The sequence below is a fragment of the Photinus pyralis genome, unplaced genomic scaffold (genome assembly GCF_008802855.1).
Source record: "Photinus pyralis isolate 1611_PpyrPB1 unplaced genomic scaffold, Ppyr1.3 Ppyr1.4_LG8, whole genome shotgun sequence".
Lineage (NCBI taxonomy): Eukaryota > Metazoa > Arthropoda > Insecta > Coleoptera > Lampyridae > Photinus > Photinus pyralis.
This window is the reverse complement of record NW_022170819.1, coordinates 12,766,454-12,782,895: the sequence shown is the minus strand read 5'-3', so window position 1 is coordinate 12,782,895 and position 16,442 is coordinate 12,766,454. Positions and strand designations below refer to the sequence as shown.

The following is a 16,442-nucleotide window of genomic DNA, read 5'->3' as shown; positions in this document are numbered from 1 at the left end:
AGATAGGGCATTTTCTAATGTTGGCGGCAATTGTTGAAGCGCGCGAAGTTTGAAATGGAATTAAAAAGGCCCCGTTCGAAAAAGTCTTACCATCAATCCTCTTCTTTCAAGGGGTTGTTAAACGGACAAAGATACTCGGGCCACTATGACAATTTCTCGGTTATTGTTACTGAAGGAATTCAAGAGTTACATACGAAAGGGTGCTTCGGAAAGGGAAATTTCTCGAGAGGGTACCCATCATTCGGCACAGCCGATCGACCTCAAATAATACGTAAACGGGTATTTGAGCAGAGAAATCAAGTTAAATCTACACGCACACGGAAGGTAATTGTAACTCCAGACAGCGACAACGAGAGCGAATACTTCACAAACTTACAACCCCAGTACTTCATCGACTCAAGTGCGCTTACCGAAACATTGCACTTAACTCTAGAAGAGGCATACTTTCTTAGTCACTCACTTAATTGCTTAGACGTGTACCATAATCGTAAGCTACTTGAACCGCAAGAATTATGGAGCTTATTCGTAGAGAACGATAAATATTTTGTTCAAAATTACGCAGTCTACCTCCACTTTCGCTCGAAAAATTGGGTGGTAAAGTCTGGAATTAAATTCGGCGGCGACTATTGTAAGTACCTACCTGGAATCATTAAAAATGGAGTGGAAGTTGGGGCAAAGCTTAGAGAATGAAAGAGTCATAGTCTAAGGGGCAAAGGATCAGTACATAGATAACATGTTGCTGGGGTCACAACATTATTCCTTTGATCATGTACACGTAGTTTGTTTTACCTTGCTTCACCCACCTCTCTTGAGGGGGGGGGGGGGCATATTTTTTGTTCAACTTTTGTTAAAAACAAATGTTTGTATTTCCTACGATTAATGAATATGGTCAAAAAATTGAAAATCGGCCGCCATTTTCCAAGATGGCGGCTATTGGTTACTAATACATGCTAAATGTAAGTTTCCCCATTTTTACCTAAATTTAAAAATTATTAAAAATTTATGTTATAAAATCGTCCCCTATGGCAGTCATAATTTGTTGCTAAATGGCCGCTATAAAAGATATAGGAAACATTACTATAGCTCAAAAAACAGTTCTTAGTTACTCCTATTTTAGGTACATTTTACATCTCTTTTTAGTGCTATATAAAGAAGGTCCGGCCTTTTATCATGCATCGTATTTGGTCATCATCGATGTCTTAGACGCGAACTCACGAGAACGAAAATTGGAAAGCTGTCGAAGATCAATGGATATAGTTACATTAAGTGGCTTGAATCGTCTTTGTGAAACCGTAGGAAAGGTAAACAACAGGTTACCACATTCGTAAGCTATCAACCAATTTTAGGAGTTACTCATCTGCCAGGTTCTTTGGCCATCGGATATGAAAGAGGTCTACCACTCCGATTTGCAAAAGTTACAAATTAGTGAAGTGCTGATGCGACGATGGGTTCCTTCAGAAAATCGTGATCTATTAGAATACTAAATTTATTGTCTTGTTTACATAGAAACAGGAAGTTTCGCAGTTTTTTTCTTACTTATACCCGTACGTCTATATTCACTACGTTCCTCTAAATAATCGTTTGTACATTTCCTTTTAAACGCTTCATCATGGTACCAACGTGTTAGGCACTCTTTCAAAGCCGAATTTTCATGTCGGCAATTTACCACCATAAGTACACTGTTAGATTTGCAACATTCTGAAAAAAGCTTTACTTGATCGGCGCATTTCTCTCTGTGAGCGATTTCGCGCATTCTTTTAGGTATACATACTTCGATTTCGACTTTTCGTAAAGTTTTATCTTCGGGATCTCCTAAAGTACCTTATCACACAACTTTCATATGTAATTCATGAGTATTTACCTAAACCGTAGGGCCCCAATGATCGTTTTTCAGTATTTGTTGAATGTTTCTGTGTATCCGACATTTTTGTTCATGAGCAAAGCCCAGAGCCACAAACCATTAACACCGGAGTATTTAAGATATGGTATGGTAAGCACAGCTTATACAAGGTGAATCAGCTTATTTTGACGTTATTTTGAATCTCTGAATTATTGCGTGGATAGTTTTCACTTGTAAAAAGAATGGATTTCTTATTTAAATACTAGAATCTGGTTCAAATTAACACATATCTGGATTAGAATCTATAATTAACAAATTTTTACAAACGATTATGCCAATTTTCCATTTTTCGTGTTAATGAGAACCAGAGGTAGTAGAGGTTACCCATTTGGAATAAATATACATATTTGAAGCACGTATTTAAATTAAAGCTATTCTCTATTTTTTTAATTTTAAATAGAACAGTGGAAAGTTGATCCGCAAATTTCCTTATGTTTTTAGCGCATTTTCCAACTCATATGTTGCGCAATTCGCATGTCAACTTTCTTATTTACAGAAATTTTTTGAAATTTTAACTGCACATGCTTCTAGTAAAGCTGTGTGTTTAAAACTCATCGTTTTAACAACTAAGCATATCGCATATTGTAAATATCAAATGTGCGCATGCAGCGAGACTGCGCAATGCTAAGCTTCTTATTTAGAAGAATATTTATGCCATAACTTATTTTCCTTTACATAAGTACACTGATCAATTCATAGAAAATGCCTTAAAGCGAAAACCTTTTGAATATTCAAAATAAAATTCCTATTGGTTCATTTTAAATTAGATATAATAAAAAATTATCTATTGAACAAATAAGTATAGGTATTGTTATGGTGTTACATATTATTTTTTCCAACAAATTCATACAAGTATCCGTCAGGATCGCTTATAAAGGTAACATATTTTTTGTCATGCTTCATGAACGTCAGGAACCGCCAGTGCAATGTGACCTATAAGCAAGAAGTGGGTAGTTTTTACAACTGAAAAGATACGCGACCTACCAAATCCTTCTAGTGGATCCGAGACAAAAGTGTGGTAGCCTTTAAAGTTTGGATCGTCTTCATCAGTGCCCCAATCACTACAAATATATAACATTTCACTGAATATATGAGAGAGACGTACTGCACGTACTGTCGCAATTCCACGATGATTTTTGTTCTTACAAGCCATCTGGTTAGTCTCTCCCCCGACCCTAGTTTTTCAAAGTCATTAGAGTCATGGTATCCCAAGAAGTATACACTTTTACGTTTGTTTGGAAAGTCCCATTTTTGAATTCAAAAGGGGGACTTTCCAAACAAACGTAAAAGTGTATACTTCTTGGGATACCATGACTCTAATGACTTTGAAAAACTAGGGTCGGGGGAGAGATTAACCAGATGGCTTGTAAGAACAAAAATCATCGTGGAATTGCGACCGTACGTACAGTACGTCTCTCTCATTATATTCAGTGAAATGTTATATTTGTAGTGATTGAAGAATCGCATTCCCAAAATGCCGGTGTAGATAAGGGCAGACTTTTTCTGGGATCCTTAATGCGATACATTACGTGCTGGATTGAGAAGTCCTGTTAGAATGAGAAACATTTTTTTGAACTAACCTTTAGAGAATTAATGCTATTTACATACACGTGTGGCAGTTGGTGGTTTGTGACATACAGGGCCGTAGGCAGGGGCATGCCCTAGCCAGATTTCCGAATTTCTCATTGGAGTTTACGAGTCTGCTAAAAATATATAATAACACAGAAAATTATTACTATTGACGATGTTGCGGTTATCAATTAAACGAACATATCTATGTATAACATGTTTTTTAAAACCTGCAACGCTGCAATGTCTATTGGTATAGAATTGCGATATATCAACATCTCAAATGGCCGAGGGTGTCTCGTGAAGTCGGTGGTTTATTACAAATATTTGGTGAAGCTTTGATCTTTTAGCGCATTTTCCAACGAAGGCAAACATATCTCATATTGTAAACATTAGATGTGCGCATGCGCATTCTGTGCAGTCCCAACTTCATTATTTATGAAAATATTTCTTCGAAATTTTAACCATAGATGCTTCTAGTAAAGAAAAACATATCACAATGTCGTAAAAATCGAAAACTACAAATGTCATTTACAAAGGCAAACATGCGCAAACTGCAAAATGACATCTTTTTTTCTGATGAAAATCTCTGAAAAATTTTAACCATAGACGCTTCGATTAAAAACAAACATATCGCATATATTAAATGTGTGCATGCGCGAACTGCATATACGAGGACGATTGAGAAAAGTTAATCTGGTGATTAAAAACTTTTTTTTAATTTAAAAAAACGCAATGCAAAGTACTAAGTACTTTATTTTGTCGTATTTTGTTCAAGCATGATATTAAATATAAAACGTAGAGGATTGGGATTGCTTACCTTGGTAGAACAAGTGTTTAAAAATAAGTGACATTTGATACCTACTATCGTCTGTGCTGTTTGATGAGCACTAAATTGGTTTCAGGGTACATTTAATGTAGTAGTAGGTCATTTTGAGAAATTTAGGTTTCATTTTAGATGATTATTGTAATTGTTTAAAAAAAAATTGCCACGTGTGTTCACAAACGTAGTAAATTTTGAATTTTTTGTTAATTTAGGCCAGCCGAGTGGTTATTTGCAAAATAAAAATTTGAAAAAGTGCTTATGAAAATAAAGCCAGTATTTTTTTAGTTATTGTGGCCTGTAAGTCATTTTCAGGGACAAATAACAGGGCGACAGTCTCGTTTATTTTTATATTTTTTATTTTATTTATTGTCCCTCTTGTTCTGGGCCCTCAACAGGCTTTCGCCCAAATGTCAAAATGTGGAACACTGCTTACATTTTAGATTTCAGTCTGGGGGCATATTCTCGCTATCATTGGAACAAGTTTGTATACGCTTGTAACGCAATTTTGACGTAATCTTGAACCAGTGCCATAGTAATCACACGTTTATTCCAAAAATGGTATAAATGTATGCTTCTTTTGTCATCGTTCAGGAATAGGCCGCCTGTCCTGAATGTTTGTGAGCCTGTCCTGATTATACAGTCTGGCTACGGCCCTGGTGACATAACTCCAAAATTTCTTTGTCAGTATTAGCGTATTTATTTTCGCGGCGTTTTCGTTTATGAAAACTCACGCAATTGCTACCATCATCAGCGCAAATATCATTTCAAAAGTAACGTTATTACTGATGCAATTATACTTATATATAACTAATTAACGCTGCTTCGAGGCACAAAGGTTTTTTTTATATTAAAATTTATCCATTTTAATAAAGTAGGTAGTGGTTTGATAATAGTTTAGATAATTGGTTAGATTTTTTTAGCGATATAGATTAATTAGACGCCTTCTAATGCAATCGCAATTCCTGCATGTCGTTATTTCAGGCTATGGTTTTTCCATTGCCAAGTTCAAGCGAAGACTTATGGTTTTTCTTGAAATATTATAAATTACTGAATGCCTTCAAGAGACCCTATTGAAAGCAGTACACACCGTCCCTTGTGCCTTAATTCAAGAATCTTCCAGAAAATATTTCAAGCCCTCTCTTTAACAGTCTTTAACATGGATACACGTTCGCAAGATGTTGGCACAAAACTAGACATCCAAAATATGTCCATATTATATTTATTCCTTGCACCTTCATTGCATCACCTTAACCATATGCTTCAGAAACTTTTTCCATTTTATATTCAAAGCTTTTTCCGAATTTCAGTATAAATGTATCACAAAATACAGAACTGCGGGTAATTATTTCAAATGAATCCATTTTGCCTATGTTAGATCAATATCCAATAATAAGAGAACTGTTTTTTAAGTACAACACTATACAATTACCTTCGTCGGCTGCTGTGATGATTACGCGACCAAAGAGAAGATGTTTAACAGACGTGTACATATTGAAAAACTGCCTTTACCTAAAGCAAATGGTTATTAAATCATGAGAAACGATTTTTTAATATGTTCTTGCTTTATGAATATTATAATAATATGCCCTCAACGTAACAGGTAGATATGTAGGTACATATACTGAAATAGGTACTTATAGTTGAAAGTTCTATATGGTGTTTTAAATATAAATACCAAATCTATTTAGTATCTTCTTTTTAAAATAAATTAGCATTTCCTATTCTGTATTTTCTATTTTAAATATATTTTGAAAAGTATTTGACCCAACTCTGACAAAATATATAAGAATATTGTATTATTTATCAAATATTTAGTATCGTTTTAAGGAAATATATATTTAACCAACATAATATTGAATAAATATTAAATACATATTTATTCAATATTTGGTGGTATTGGGGATGTCTGTATTGCACACGCAAAAGGCAACATTTTACAATGAAAAATATTCAAATATTCATATAAATTAAAAAAACTTACACAACTTGCGTTTCCCTATTGTTTTGCTTAGCGGCACGCGGAATTTGAGGTTAGGTAAGGACAGCTTTTATAATTTGTTGACACCATATCATACACCTGAAAAATTGTAATAATTATCTAAGGTATTTTGTAAAAGATAATTTTTAGTTACTTTAATAAGGGCGAAAACGAAAACTGTCAGTGACTGTTGAGTTGTGAATATTATAATTTTTTTTAGTACTTTCGCCATTTTTATTGGCTCCATTGTTAAACAGTCTAACGACGATCCTATAAGTACATGCTCGAACCACAGTTATTATTCTTAAAATCAATTTACGAACGCGCTGTATTTAGTGCTTATATTCTGTGGTATTTGCTACAATATAAACAAATTTATTCCAAAATGGCCGATTTCTAATTTCCTTTAACTAAGTTATAATTGGAACCTTTTGCAATTTATAACTTCCAAAGCTTTTAATACACCGAACTCCAATAAAATACAACACTTCATAAACCAAATACCCGATTCACAAAGTCAAATGATCTAATCTGAGCAAGTTTTACATCTTGCAACAACATATTAATTATTTAAAAACCTAATGTTTATGGAGTGGAAAACACTTGTTGAATTAAATTTGCATCTAATTTGTCCATCCGATTATTCAGTTTAATTGCAACTTAATGATAATAGGGATACACAAACAATAGCTAACACTTTTAAAAACAAAAACCAATTAAATAACTTTATGTAATAGTATATAAAATACATTGCTTAATTACAATACTTAAAAGCAAAAATATAAATGCAACATTGCGTTAAGTAAAAAAAAAAGGTTGGTTTAATAATTTATTTCAAAAAAAGTTATTGCAAAAACCATTTGTTTATGATATATAAAAATTAAACAATAGCAAACAATCTTACACTAGTAATTTATTGAAAGAATGATTTCAACAAGATTTGTCAATAACATTAAAACTATCTACCTCCTATATGGAAAATACGGAAATAAAAAAGAATTCATTTATGTATAATATACGAAAAGACCATATAAAGTGGTTGATAGTTTATTATACAGTGGACAGGAAGAAGTGTATATACTCGCAAATTTTTAAAAACACATTTGAATTTATTGTAACGATTTGTGAAATCTCAACAAAACTGTAGGTTCCAAAATGTTGACACAAAGTTGATTTATAGCTGCTGGAAAGCCGTTTAAACTGGTCCTGCAAGTATTATATAGCAACGGGGGCTTTTAGTGGAGGTTAGACTTTTGAAATAAGGTATTAACAGCTTCGGCCTCCACGTACTTTAGCCAGAATTATTTATCCAGGGCAGTATTTGTTTTTACAGCAATCACAACCTACACAAACTTGGTTAGTGCACTTCTATGTTAGTGTTTGTAACTTACTTCTTCACCGCAGGACTTGAGCACGGTGCACAGTATATCTTTACCGGCATCGTATTCATTTTTTAATTGTACACCTACTTCTCCTTCTGGCACCTTCAGATCCTCCCGAAGGTCACCATTATCGGCCATTAAGCATAGATACCCGTCGTCGGAAATGTCAGTTAGTTGATAGTCTTCGCGTTTAACATGTGGTACATCCATATTATGTGTCGATGGACAGATATCTTCGTATTTCTTACCTAAATCACGTACACAAAGTGAATGTAGCTGCAATCAACTATTTGGGTGCACTTACCGGAGAATATATCAATTCCTACAAGATGTACTTTGGCATGGCCGTGCTTTCCAGTTTTCGATGTGGACATTTCGACAATCTTACAAGGCCTAGATTTAAGCATAACAAAACCATTTTTACGTAGTGCCGAACATTGCATAGGGTAAGTCGCCGACGCTCCGGAATCGCCAGTATCGAAATGAGTTTCTTCAATATCGGCCATTGTTATTTATTGCGAATATCCACAGAAACTAAAAATGAAAAGTGGGATGAGGCGACAAGTAATTCGATATGGCAGATTTCGGCTTTTGAATCTTTTTCCTGTACACGCGGCGATTAAATGAACATGTGGTTAGGAGACACTTTCAGATTTATTATCGAATAAATTCGCCTGACACGGCGCAATTAGGGCAACTCACATTGCGGAATGAGAGAAACTAACCGTATTTGTTTATTGGGACGCCGGCATGAGTAACATTTAGAAAAAAAAACCGGAATTTTCGCCGAAATCTGCAGCAACATGGCGCGAACACTACAATCAAGTAAATTTGACGAAGATTATGAGATGAAGTGGTAACTCACAGTTCAATGAGCACTCTTATTAAATACACCTAACTTACACTATTTAATTTATTAATTATCGAGTTTTAGTATGAAAATAAGCGAAAAATGCCTCAATACTCACATGTGATCAGAATGGGTTTATCCGAAAGAGGTAAGGTAAGAGAGCATGCGTACTGACCAATTCTAATGACACGGCACCTTCAACATTTTTAGTGTTATTTGTTACCAACTGCAATCATTGACCGCGACATTCAATTTTAACCTTCTTCGCATATCATATACCCAATGATCTGGAATGCATGTTGGGAGCGTTTATCGTTTGTTTCCGTTAAGACTAGCCTTCATTCGCGTTGTTTAAAAAGTATGTAGGACTTAAGAGCATTAAACGTGTGTTGAATCGAAAGAAAAAGTGGTAAAAAATCAAATAAATTGCATTCGTAAAGTCACCAGACCGCAATAAAGTTCCTAAATTAATATCTACACTAAAAATTTCTACTAGAATATAAATCAAAGCGTGACTCCCATTACCGGCGCATGCGTTGTTCTTCTATTTTACAAATGTACATATTTCAAAAATAAGGATACATAAACAACTTCAATAAAGAATAAAACTACAATTAATGAGCACCTAACAGAGACGGTTACATATTTGATATTAACATTAGATAAGATAACTTTATTTATACTTACTTTGGAGATTAGTATGAGATTTATACATTTTTTCCGCTTCTGCCAGTTCTCCATGATCTTTCAGGAATAGTTATGTTTCTGGGTCGGCCTCTAATACAAGTCGACCGTGTATAAATGTTAGAGGTTTTGCTATAGTAGTTGCTCTACTGTATCTCGCATAATTTTCATCACTTTCGCTAGCTCTTGAGGCCATAATCTTTCAAAAATATTCAAGTCGGTTTTCTATGAATTGTTGGAGCACGGTCAAGACTCAAGATCTATGTTTATTTCTCGCGATACCTCAAATAAGTATAAAATTGTTTATCCATTTTCGTGAATAGTCTTCGTTTTTTTTGTATAGTCTCCACTGTACCTCGCTTAATATACTCAAAGTAGCTATAGCGGAATTTTTCTAGCTTCTGCTAGCTCCCTGGTTTGTATAAAAGGATTTTGTAGGAGGAGAAACTTATATAGTATTTTCTAATAGATTTTGTTTGTTGCACGTTGTATTGCTTGTGAATTCCTGTACATTTGTGGCATGTCCATATACATTTTTGAAAATGTCTTAACTGGATAAGAATAAAAAAACAAATAGATGCTTAAGGTTGATTAGAAAACAAAAATTCTCATCAAATCAGACGAAGCACAACTGTTGACCTAAAGATGCACATTTAAATATCAGTGTAGGTACATGTATACAGGGTGTTTGGTAAACATGCGGCAAAAATGAAAGAGGTTATTCCTTGGACTATTCTAATGATATTTTATCCTTTGATGATTTTTGAAAAAACGCATTCGAATGATGAGCCATGATAGAGGATTTCACAAACAACCGTTTAAGTAATAAGGGCAGAAATTACACATGTATCTTCGCAACGAAGCGTTTTTTCAAAAATCATCAAAGGATAAAATAACATTAGAATAGTCCAAGGAATAACCTCTTTCATTTTTGCCGCATGTTTACCAAACACCCTGTATATATATACCTATATTAATTAATATAAACAATTAAGTCAAAATAAACAAAAAGACTGCGAGAGGAGTTTTCGAGTGGTTATCCGTCCAAATACCAACCAAGCGCAACGTTGCTTGACTTTAGACAATGGCGAATTATTAGAAATAACATAGACGCAACTATCGGGCGATCAAAAATGGGTTGCTGTCGAGTCGCCTTTGGAAGTTCAGGTTAAGTACGATTGCCCATGTAAACAAAAATTCCAAAGGTTATTCGAAAGCACCTCATTTTTGATCGCATGGTATAGTTAGAAACGCATAATCAAAAGTAAAAAAAAGCACATGAAGCTCCCACGGCCCCCCTTTTATCTACATCCGCTCTCTCCGATGGGGTTACATCGTACATATTAATTATTATAACTATAAAGCTGGAAATGCGGGAGGGTATAATAAATAAACAATGGTAACACTTAATTTGACTTCTGTAAATGCACAATTCTAAGCATGTTAACAGCAATAAACATTATTAGTATTATTATTAAGGTAAACCAATTCAACTTCTCCCTAGCTGTTTTAAATGCATGTGCCTTTTTGCAATTTTTTTCTTAAAATTGAGCAAAACGCGTCGCAAAATGTGTATTTCAAATTGCAATATACGCAGCGCGTTTGGGGCTTTTTGTTGCAAATGAATATACGCATCTGACCCATATATATAAGAGAAGTATATATGATCTGACCTATGTAGATCGTTTTGAAAATGGCGCCAACGTTTGACAAAGAGTCACGTTTAGATTTAGAAACTTGTCATTTTGTTATGCACCAATGCTTCTGTCTCTACTGGCATTGAATTCAATGCTACTGGCAATAAACTGTAAATAAATTGTTTATTTTCTGTAGTAATTAATAAATTGATTCATTTCTGTAGATTTCGGAGTTCCTATAATGAATAATAGGTGCAAGCTTGTATGAGTAAACAAAGGTGATGTTCCCCTTTTCAAGTATGTTCAATAACTTACCTTTCTATGGAAATGATGTACCCTTAGAGATTGCACCCGTAAACAATGAACCCATAAACAATGAACCTGTAAACAATGAAATTGCAAACGACGAAATTGTAAACGATCCACCCGCCGCAAATGAAGCCAATCCCCAACAAAATGTAGTCAACAGAACCACCGTAAGCTTTCATTTGTACAATTTGCGACAAACAAGTCTCGTATTTTAGACTCGTCGAGCCCGAGGAGAGTATCCTCAAGTCAAGCCACAAAGCTGTAATATATGTGGACGAGTATTATCATCCGCTTCCAGTTACTACGTGCACATGAAGGTCCACTCGGATAGCAAGCCCTTTCAGTGTACCTCTTGCGACGCTAGTTTCTGTCGTAAACCATATCTCGAGGTCTGTGTTTTTACATTCTTACACCTTAAACCAAAATTCCTGGTTCTAGGCCCATTTACGAACGCACACCGGCGAACGACCATTCAAATGTAATTATTGCCATAAACGTTTTACGCAAAAATCCAGTTTAAATACTCACAAACGGATACACACTGGCGAGACACCTTACTTCTGCGATATATGCGAGAAAAGATTTACTGTCAAGAGTTACGTTACGGCGCATCGTTTCACTCACGTCAACGAGAAGCCGGTATCTTGCAATCATTGCAGTTTACCTTTCACATCGAGGCACCAGTTTGCCGCGCACTGTAAAACTCACATAACAAGAGAAATGTTTACTTGCACGTTTTGCGGGCGCTCGTTTGCGAGGCAGTCGTACCTAATTAGACATCACAATCGACTTCATAGGTATGCCGAGGTGAAGAATGAACCCGTTAATAATTGGGAGTGAATGTAGTAATTTTTTGTTTGCTATAGTTTCTCTAATATATAATCGTGTGATAAGTTTTTCGTTAATATACATTTTTCTTTTATTTGTTGTATTATTACTATGTGTGTAATAGAGGAGATTGGCCATCCTGTATATGCATATTGGCTTGGCCCCTCTATTTTTCATGCCATTAGGATCACATTTTGCGTCCTGAGCACTTTTTATTACTGTCTGGTTGTCGGGTAATGGCTGACATATACTTTGCTATCTACCCCCTTACAGACGGTCTTTATATACTTAAGCTTTGGGGAGGGTTCATATCAAGAATGGTACATGCAATGTCCTTCTCTTATGAATCCCCCTCCCCAGAGTTTATCTTTAATGTATGTCATTCTTTTTTGTTGCTTTTCTTATCAGGACAAGGCCTGTATAAAAGATAATTTCCAAAAAATTGTACGGAAAGACGTAAAAGAACAATTACCCTCTTTTCAATCATTTTAAATCGCAAAGCGAGATCTACTACGACGCCAGAAAAATCCGTATACCGTCGACTTCAGGCAAGAGGCGAAAAATAAACGGTCAAACGTATCAATTATGTATGCCCGCAAAAGGTTTCTGATACAGTAAACGTGGGAGAGGCGAGGCGGCGCCGGAACAGAACTTGTGTCAAATCCGCAAGCGGGACGTGGCTTTGGGCAAGGTGTAGCGGCACTACTGCAAGAAATGGATAGGTTAAGCTTAAGGCACAGAAACCAAGCAATTTGTATAGAACTCGCAATCAGAACAAGACTAAAAAAGCGACAATTAACAGCTTCACGATACGAGAGTCGACTCACCGGCATGTTAAGGACTCCGGCCCTCCCAAAAAGTCACTTTTGCAGGAAAAATACTGGCTATTAGTCAGGGAGATTTCTGAAAAGTGCATCTAGGTTTCTAATGAACGAGGACCTTCCGCTTCTCGTCGCATTCCTTGATGAATTGCAATTTAACATCACTATATAGTGCTTCATTTTTCTTCTTCTGACTCAATTGATAACTGGTCTTCAAACACGACAATTGGCCGTTTCCAGCAAGCACACGGAGGCAAGAGGAGGATTCACAGGGTTTAAATGCTCCCCATACATGGAAAGAGAGAGGTGATCAGTAACAAATTGCCAAATCACTACAAAATTAAATGCCCACGTTTTAGCTGCAGTATTGTATATATCGGTTGATCATCCCCAATTTAATTTTAAGGAAATTTAAATAACGTTACGTATTTCACGTTAATTTTGAGAAATTTATTGTGTTGCGACCACTGGGGCGCTTGCTGATAGAGGGGCCGGTGTTGCAACTCCTCTGGCGGCCGTAACATTATAGATATCGGTGATGTTACACCGTGTATATTTCAACTTTCTTGTTTTCTTCTTGGAAATGCTGCAAAAATCTTCGTCCGTAGCGCGACGGTGGCTTGATTATGATGACGGCTCGCTTTTAGCGTAATTTCTTTCCTCGAAATCCACCCAGTGGACGGATTGGCTTGTAATTGCACTGCGAAAATGACCGGCGCATAATTTTAAGCACCTATAATAATGCGTCAGCTTCCTTCCTATAAGAGTCGGCACAGTAAAGATAGAGCTGGTTCGACCGATCACTGCTTCCCACTATATGCACTCATATTTATGGTACCATAGTAGGCAGAATTGAATAAAATCATACGCCCCGTTATTATTTAAGCTTTTCGTCGTTCAACATTCAATATTTGACTCGTTCTCCTTTATCCTATTTTCATCCCAATGACTTGCTTCATTTATCTCATTCTGAATATAACACGTGTAATGCAGCATAAATGATTTATTTAGGTACATTATTTTATGGCAGATGTTAAATTAACATTTTAATAGGTTTCATTGAGTAGGTTCGTTAAACAGATGATTGTTCATTTTACTAACATCCGTCATTCTTATAGGACGCGGAGCACGAAACACAATGAAGTTCAGGATATAATACAAGACTGTTTCTATGGAAACGACCGCGACGTCAGAACCTACGCTTACTATATTTTTGACGTCTAAATTAAATTCAGAATTGCCAGAAGCTTTACAATGATTTATATGGCCTCTGCTATAAAATAAAGTGTTTGTATTATATACCACGATAAAGGAAACTATAACCATCTCGTAAAAGTTAATTCTCAATGGGTAAAATATCCCTATTATTTACATCAGAATAGACCTCCTAAAATTTAATGATGTGCAGTGTGTACAATTTAATGTAATTTTGATGCCCTTGGTTTGACGCAAATTATATCAGAACCCACAAGAATTACTCGAGATTCGGCTTCGCTAATAGACTTAATTTTAGTACATAATAATCAATCTGATAGCTCAAAATTAGTGCATTGTGGCGTTGTCGATATGCGTCATGTTTCCGATCACTCATTGATATATTGCGATTATCCCTTACATGACAATTTAACTAGATACAATACTTTCTATACTTACCGCAGTTTTGAATATTTTGATCTCAATGATTTCCAAAATGATCTATAATCTATTAACTGGCACATGATTTACGAAATGCATGATATTAACGATAAAATTGAGTTTCTTAACGAGTCCATTCTCTCCCTGTTTAATAGGCATACCTTTATTAAAACTATAAAAATTTCTAAACCATATGCCCCTTGGCTTACAAATAACGTCAAATTTATGATGGGACTAAGAGACAAAGCATATAGGAAATTTAAACGTACACACAAAGCAGCCCACTGGGAATATTACAAAATGTTACGTAACTATACATCTTTTGCAATTAAGCAAGATAAAAAAGCGTATCTGGAATACAAGCTTCGTAATACTTCCTCTAGAAATTTATGGAAAGAACTAAAAAAATTAGACATTTACAGCAGAGCTAAAACAAAGCATTTACCTTCTCATCTACAAGACGTTAATCAAATTAATTCAAATTTCCTTAGCACATGCAGTGCAAATGATGATGTCGGGCTCACAAATTTTTGTAATGGTGTTCTTAAGTGCAACATTACATCCAAACTAAAGTTTTCAGGTGTGTCGGAAACAGAGGTGCTCAAATACTTAATGAGTATCAAAACTAATGCTGTGGGGTGTGATGGTATTGGTGTTAGAATGCTGATATTGTGCTGTCCATTTGCTGCTCCTTTTATGACCCACATTATAAATTCCTGTCTCAAAATAGCGTGTGTCCAGATATCTGGAAATGTGCTAACGTTATTCCCCTGTCTAAAATTAATAATCCACAAGAATTTAAAGATCTACGGCCCATTAGCATCCTGCCGGTATTATCTAAAGTTTTTGAAAAGATTGTGGCACAGCAAATTACTTCACATCTTAATAGGTACCATATTCTCCCAGATGCACAATCAGGATTTAGGAAAGGTTATAGCTGCACCACAGCATTGCTTAACATTACTGACGATATCCTGGCTGCCACTGATAAGGGTATGTTAACCGCTCTAGTAATGTTAGACTACTCCAAAGCATTCGACACCATCAGTCATCGCACTCTTGTAGCAATTTTGCATTTTGTTGGATTGGATACTGCGGCCATCGCACTTATTGGTAATTACCTACATTGTCGTCAGCAAAGAGTTATTTTAAATAATGCTACATCCATGTTTCTTCCCATTACCCCAAGGATCAATTCTTGGTCCCTTGTTGTATACTATATATACATGTAATTTCGGTAGTTGTTTACGACAATGCAGATATAATTTATACGCGGATGACACCCAACTGCATCACACATTTCACGAAAATGATATTGGCACTGCAATCTATGCTATTAATAGATGTGGAGTGTTTAGTTGAATTTTCCAAATCGCATGGGTTAAACATCAATCCTAACAAAACTACAGTCTTGCTTTTTGGGAAAGACAAAATTAAACAAAGAGTAGCTAGCCGTATTTCAAATGCAATTGTTGTTAAAGGTGTCAATATTCAGATTTCGGATGTCGCTAAAAATCTTGGATTGATGATCGACTCTAAGTTAAGATTTTCAGATCACATTTCCTTGTGCATAAAGAAAGCTATTTGTAATCTTAAACTAATTTATAACCAAAGAAACTTTTTAAACAGTAAAACTAAAATGCTTCTTTGTGAATCGCTAGTTTTGTCCCAATTTAAGTTCTGTGATGCTGTGTATGGGCCCTGTCTTGATAGTGCTACCGAAAAAAGGATTCAAAAAATACAAAATTCTTGCTTACGGTTAATTTTTGGCATTCGTAAGTATGAATCAGTTGAGTACAAGTTGTTGGAAACGAATTGGTTGAACATGTATAACAGAAGAAGGCACATGCAGCATGTTTATATCACCAGATAATTACTACCAAAACTCCCTCGTATCTCTATAATAAAATACAGTTCTCATCACAACTTCATGATTTCTATTTAAGAAATAAAAGTTTACTCATTATACCTAACCATAAATCGCAGCTATACAAGCGATCTTTTTCATATAATATTGCGAAAT

The 16,442-nt window shown here is 35.3% G+C and overlaps 3 protein-coding genes and 2 long non-coding RNA genes across 5 annotated transcripts; 2 read left to right on the top strand and 3 right to left on the bottom strand.

Annotated features, from left to right (window-relative positions):
* Positions 1-25: 25 nt before the first annotated feature.
* Positions 26-1,523, top strand: LOC116178394 (tRNA-splicing endonuclease subunit Sen2). The gene is made up of 3 exons (XM_031497886.1): positions 26-628; positions 1,141-1,301; positions 1,347-1,523. The coding sequence occupies exons 1-3, from the start codon at positions 55-57 to the stop codon at positions 1,482-1,484; spliced, it is 873 nt and encodes a 290-aa protein (XP_031353746.1). The 5' UTR covers positions 26-54; the 3' UTR covers positions 1,485-1,523.
* A 39-nt stretch (positions 1,524-1,562) lies between these two features.
* Positions 1,563-1,952, bottom strand: LOC116178404. The gene is made up of 3 exons (XR_004146839.1): positions 1,862-1,952; positions 1,772-1,812; positions 1,563-1,698 (listed from the first exon to the last, which is right to left on the bottom strand). It is a non-coding gene; the product is annotated as an uncharacterized LOC116178404 (long non-coding RNA).
* A 700-nt stretch (positions 1,953-2,652) lies between these two features.
* Positions 2,653-3,043, bottom strand: LOC116178408. The gene is made up of 2 exons (XR_004146843.1): positions 2,885-3,043; positions 2,653-2,833 (listed from the first exon to the last, which is right to left on the bottom strand). It is a non-coding gene; the product is annotated as an uncharacterized LOC116178408 (long non-coding RNA).
* Positions 3,044-7,168: 4,125 nt separating this feature from the next.
* Positions 7,169-8,781, bottom strand: LOC116178400 (eukaryotic translation initiation factor 5A). Its single transcript, XM_031497894.1, has 4 exons — positions 8,624-8,781; positions 7,960-8,189; positions 7,665-7,903; positions 7,169-7,616 (listed from the first exon to the last, which is right to left on the bottom strand). The coding sequence occupies exons 2-4, from the start codon at positions 8,159-8,161 to the stop codon at positions 7,575-7,577; spliced, it is 483 nt and encodes a 160-aa protein (XP_031353754.1). The 5' UTR covers positions 8,162-8,189; positions 8,624-8,781; the 3' UTR covers positions 7,169-7,574.
* A 2,199-nt stretch (positions 8,782-10,980) lies between these two features.
* LOC116178398 (gastrula zinc finger protein XlCGF49.1-like) lies at positions 10,981-12,057 on the top strand. The gene is made up of 4 exons (XM_031497891.1): positions 10,981-10,996; positions 11,051-11,302; positions 11,351-11,524; positions 11,574-12,057. Exons 2-4 carry the CDS (start codon positions 11,108-11,110, stop codon positions 11,973-11,975), a joined length of 771 nt encoding a protein of 256 aa, XP_031353751.1. The 5' UTR covers positions 10,981-10,996; positions 11,051-11,107; the 3' UTR covers positions 11,976-12,057.
* Positions 12,058-16,442: the final 4,385 nt, after the last annotated feature.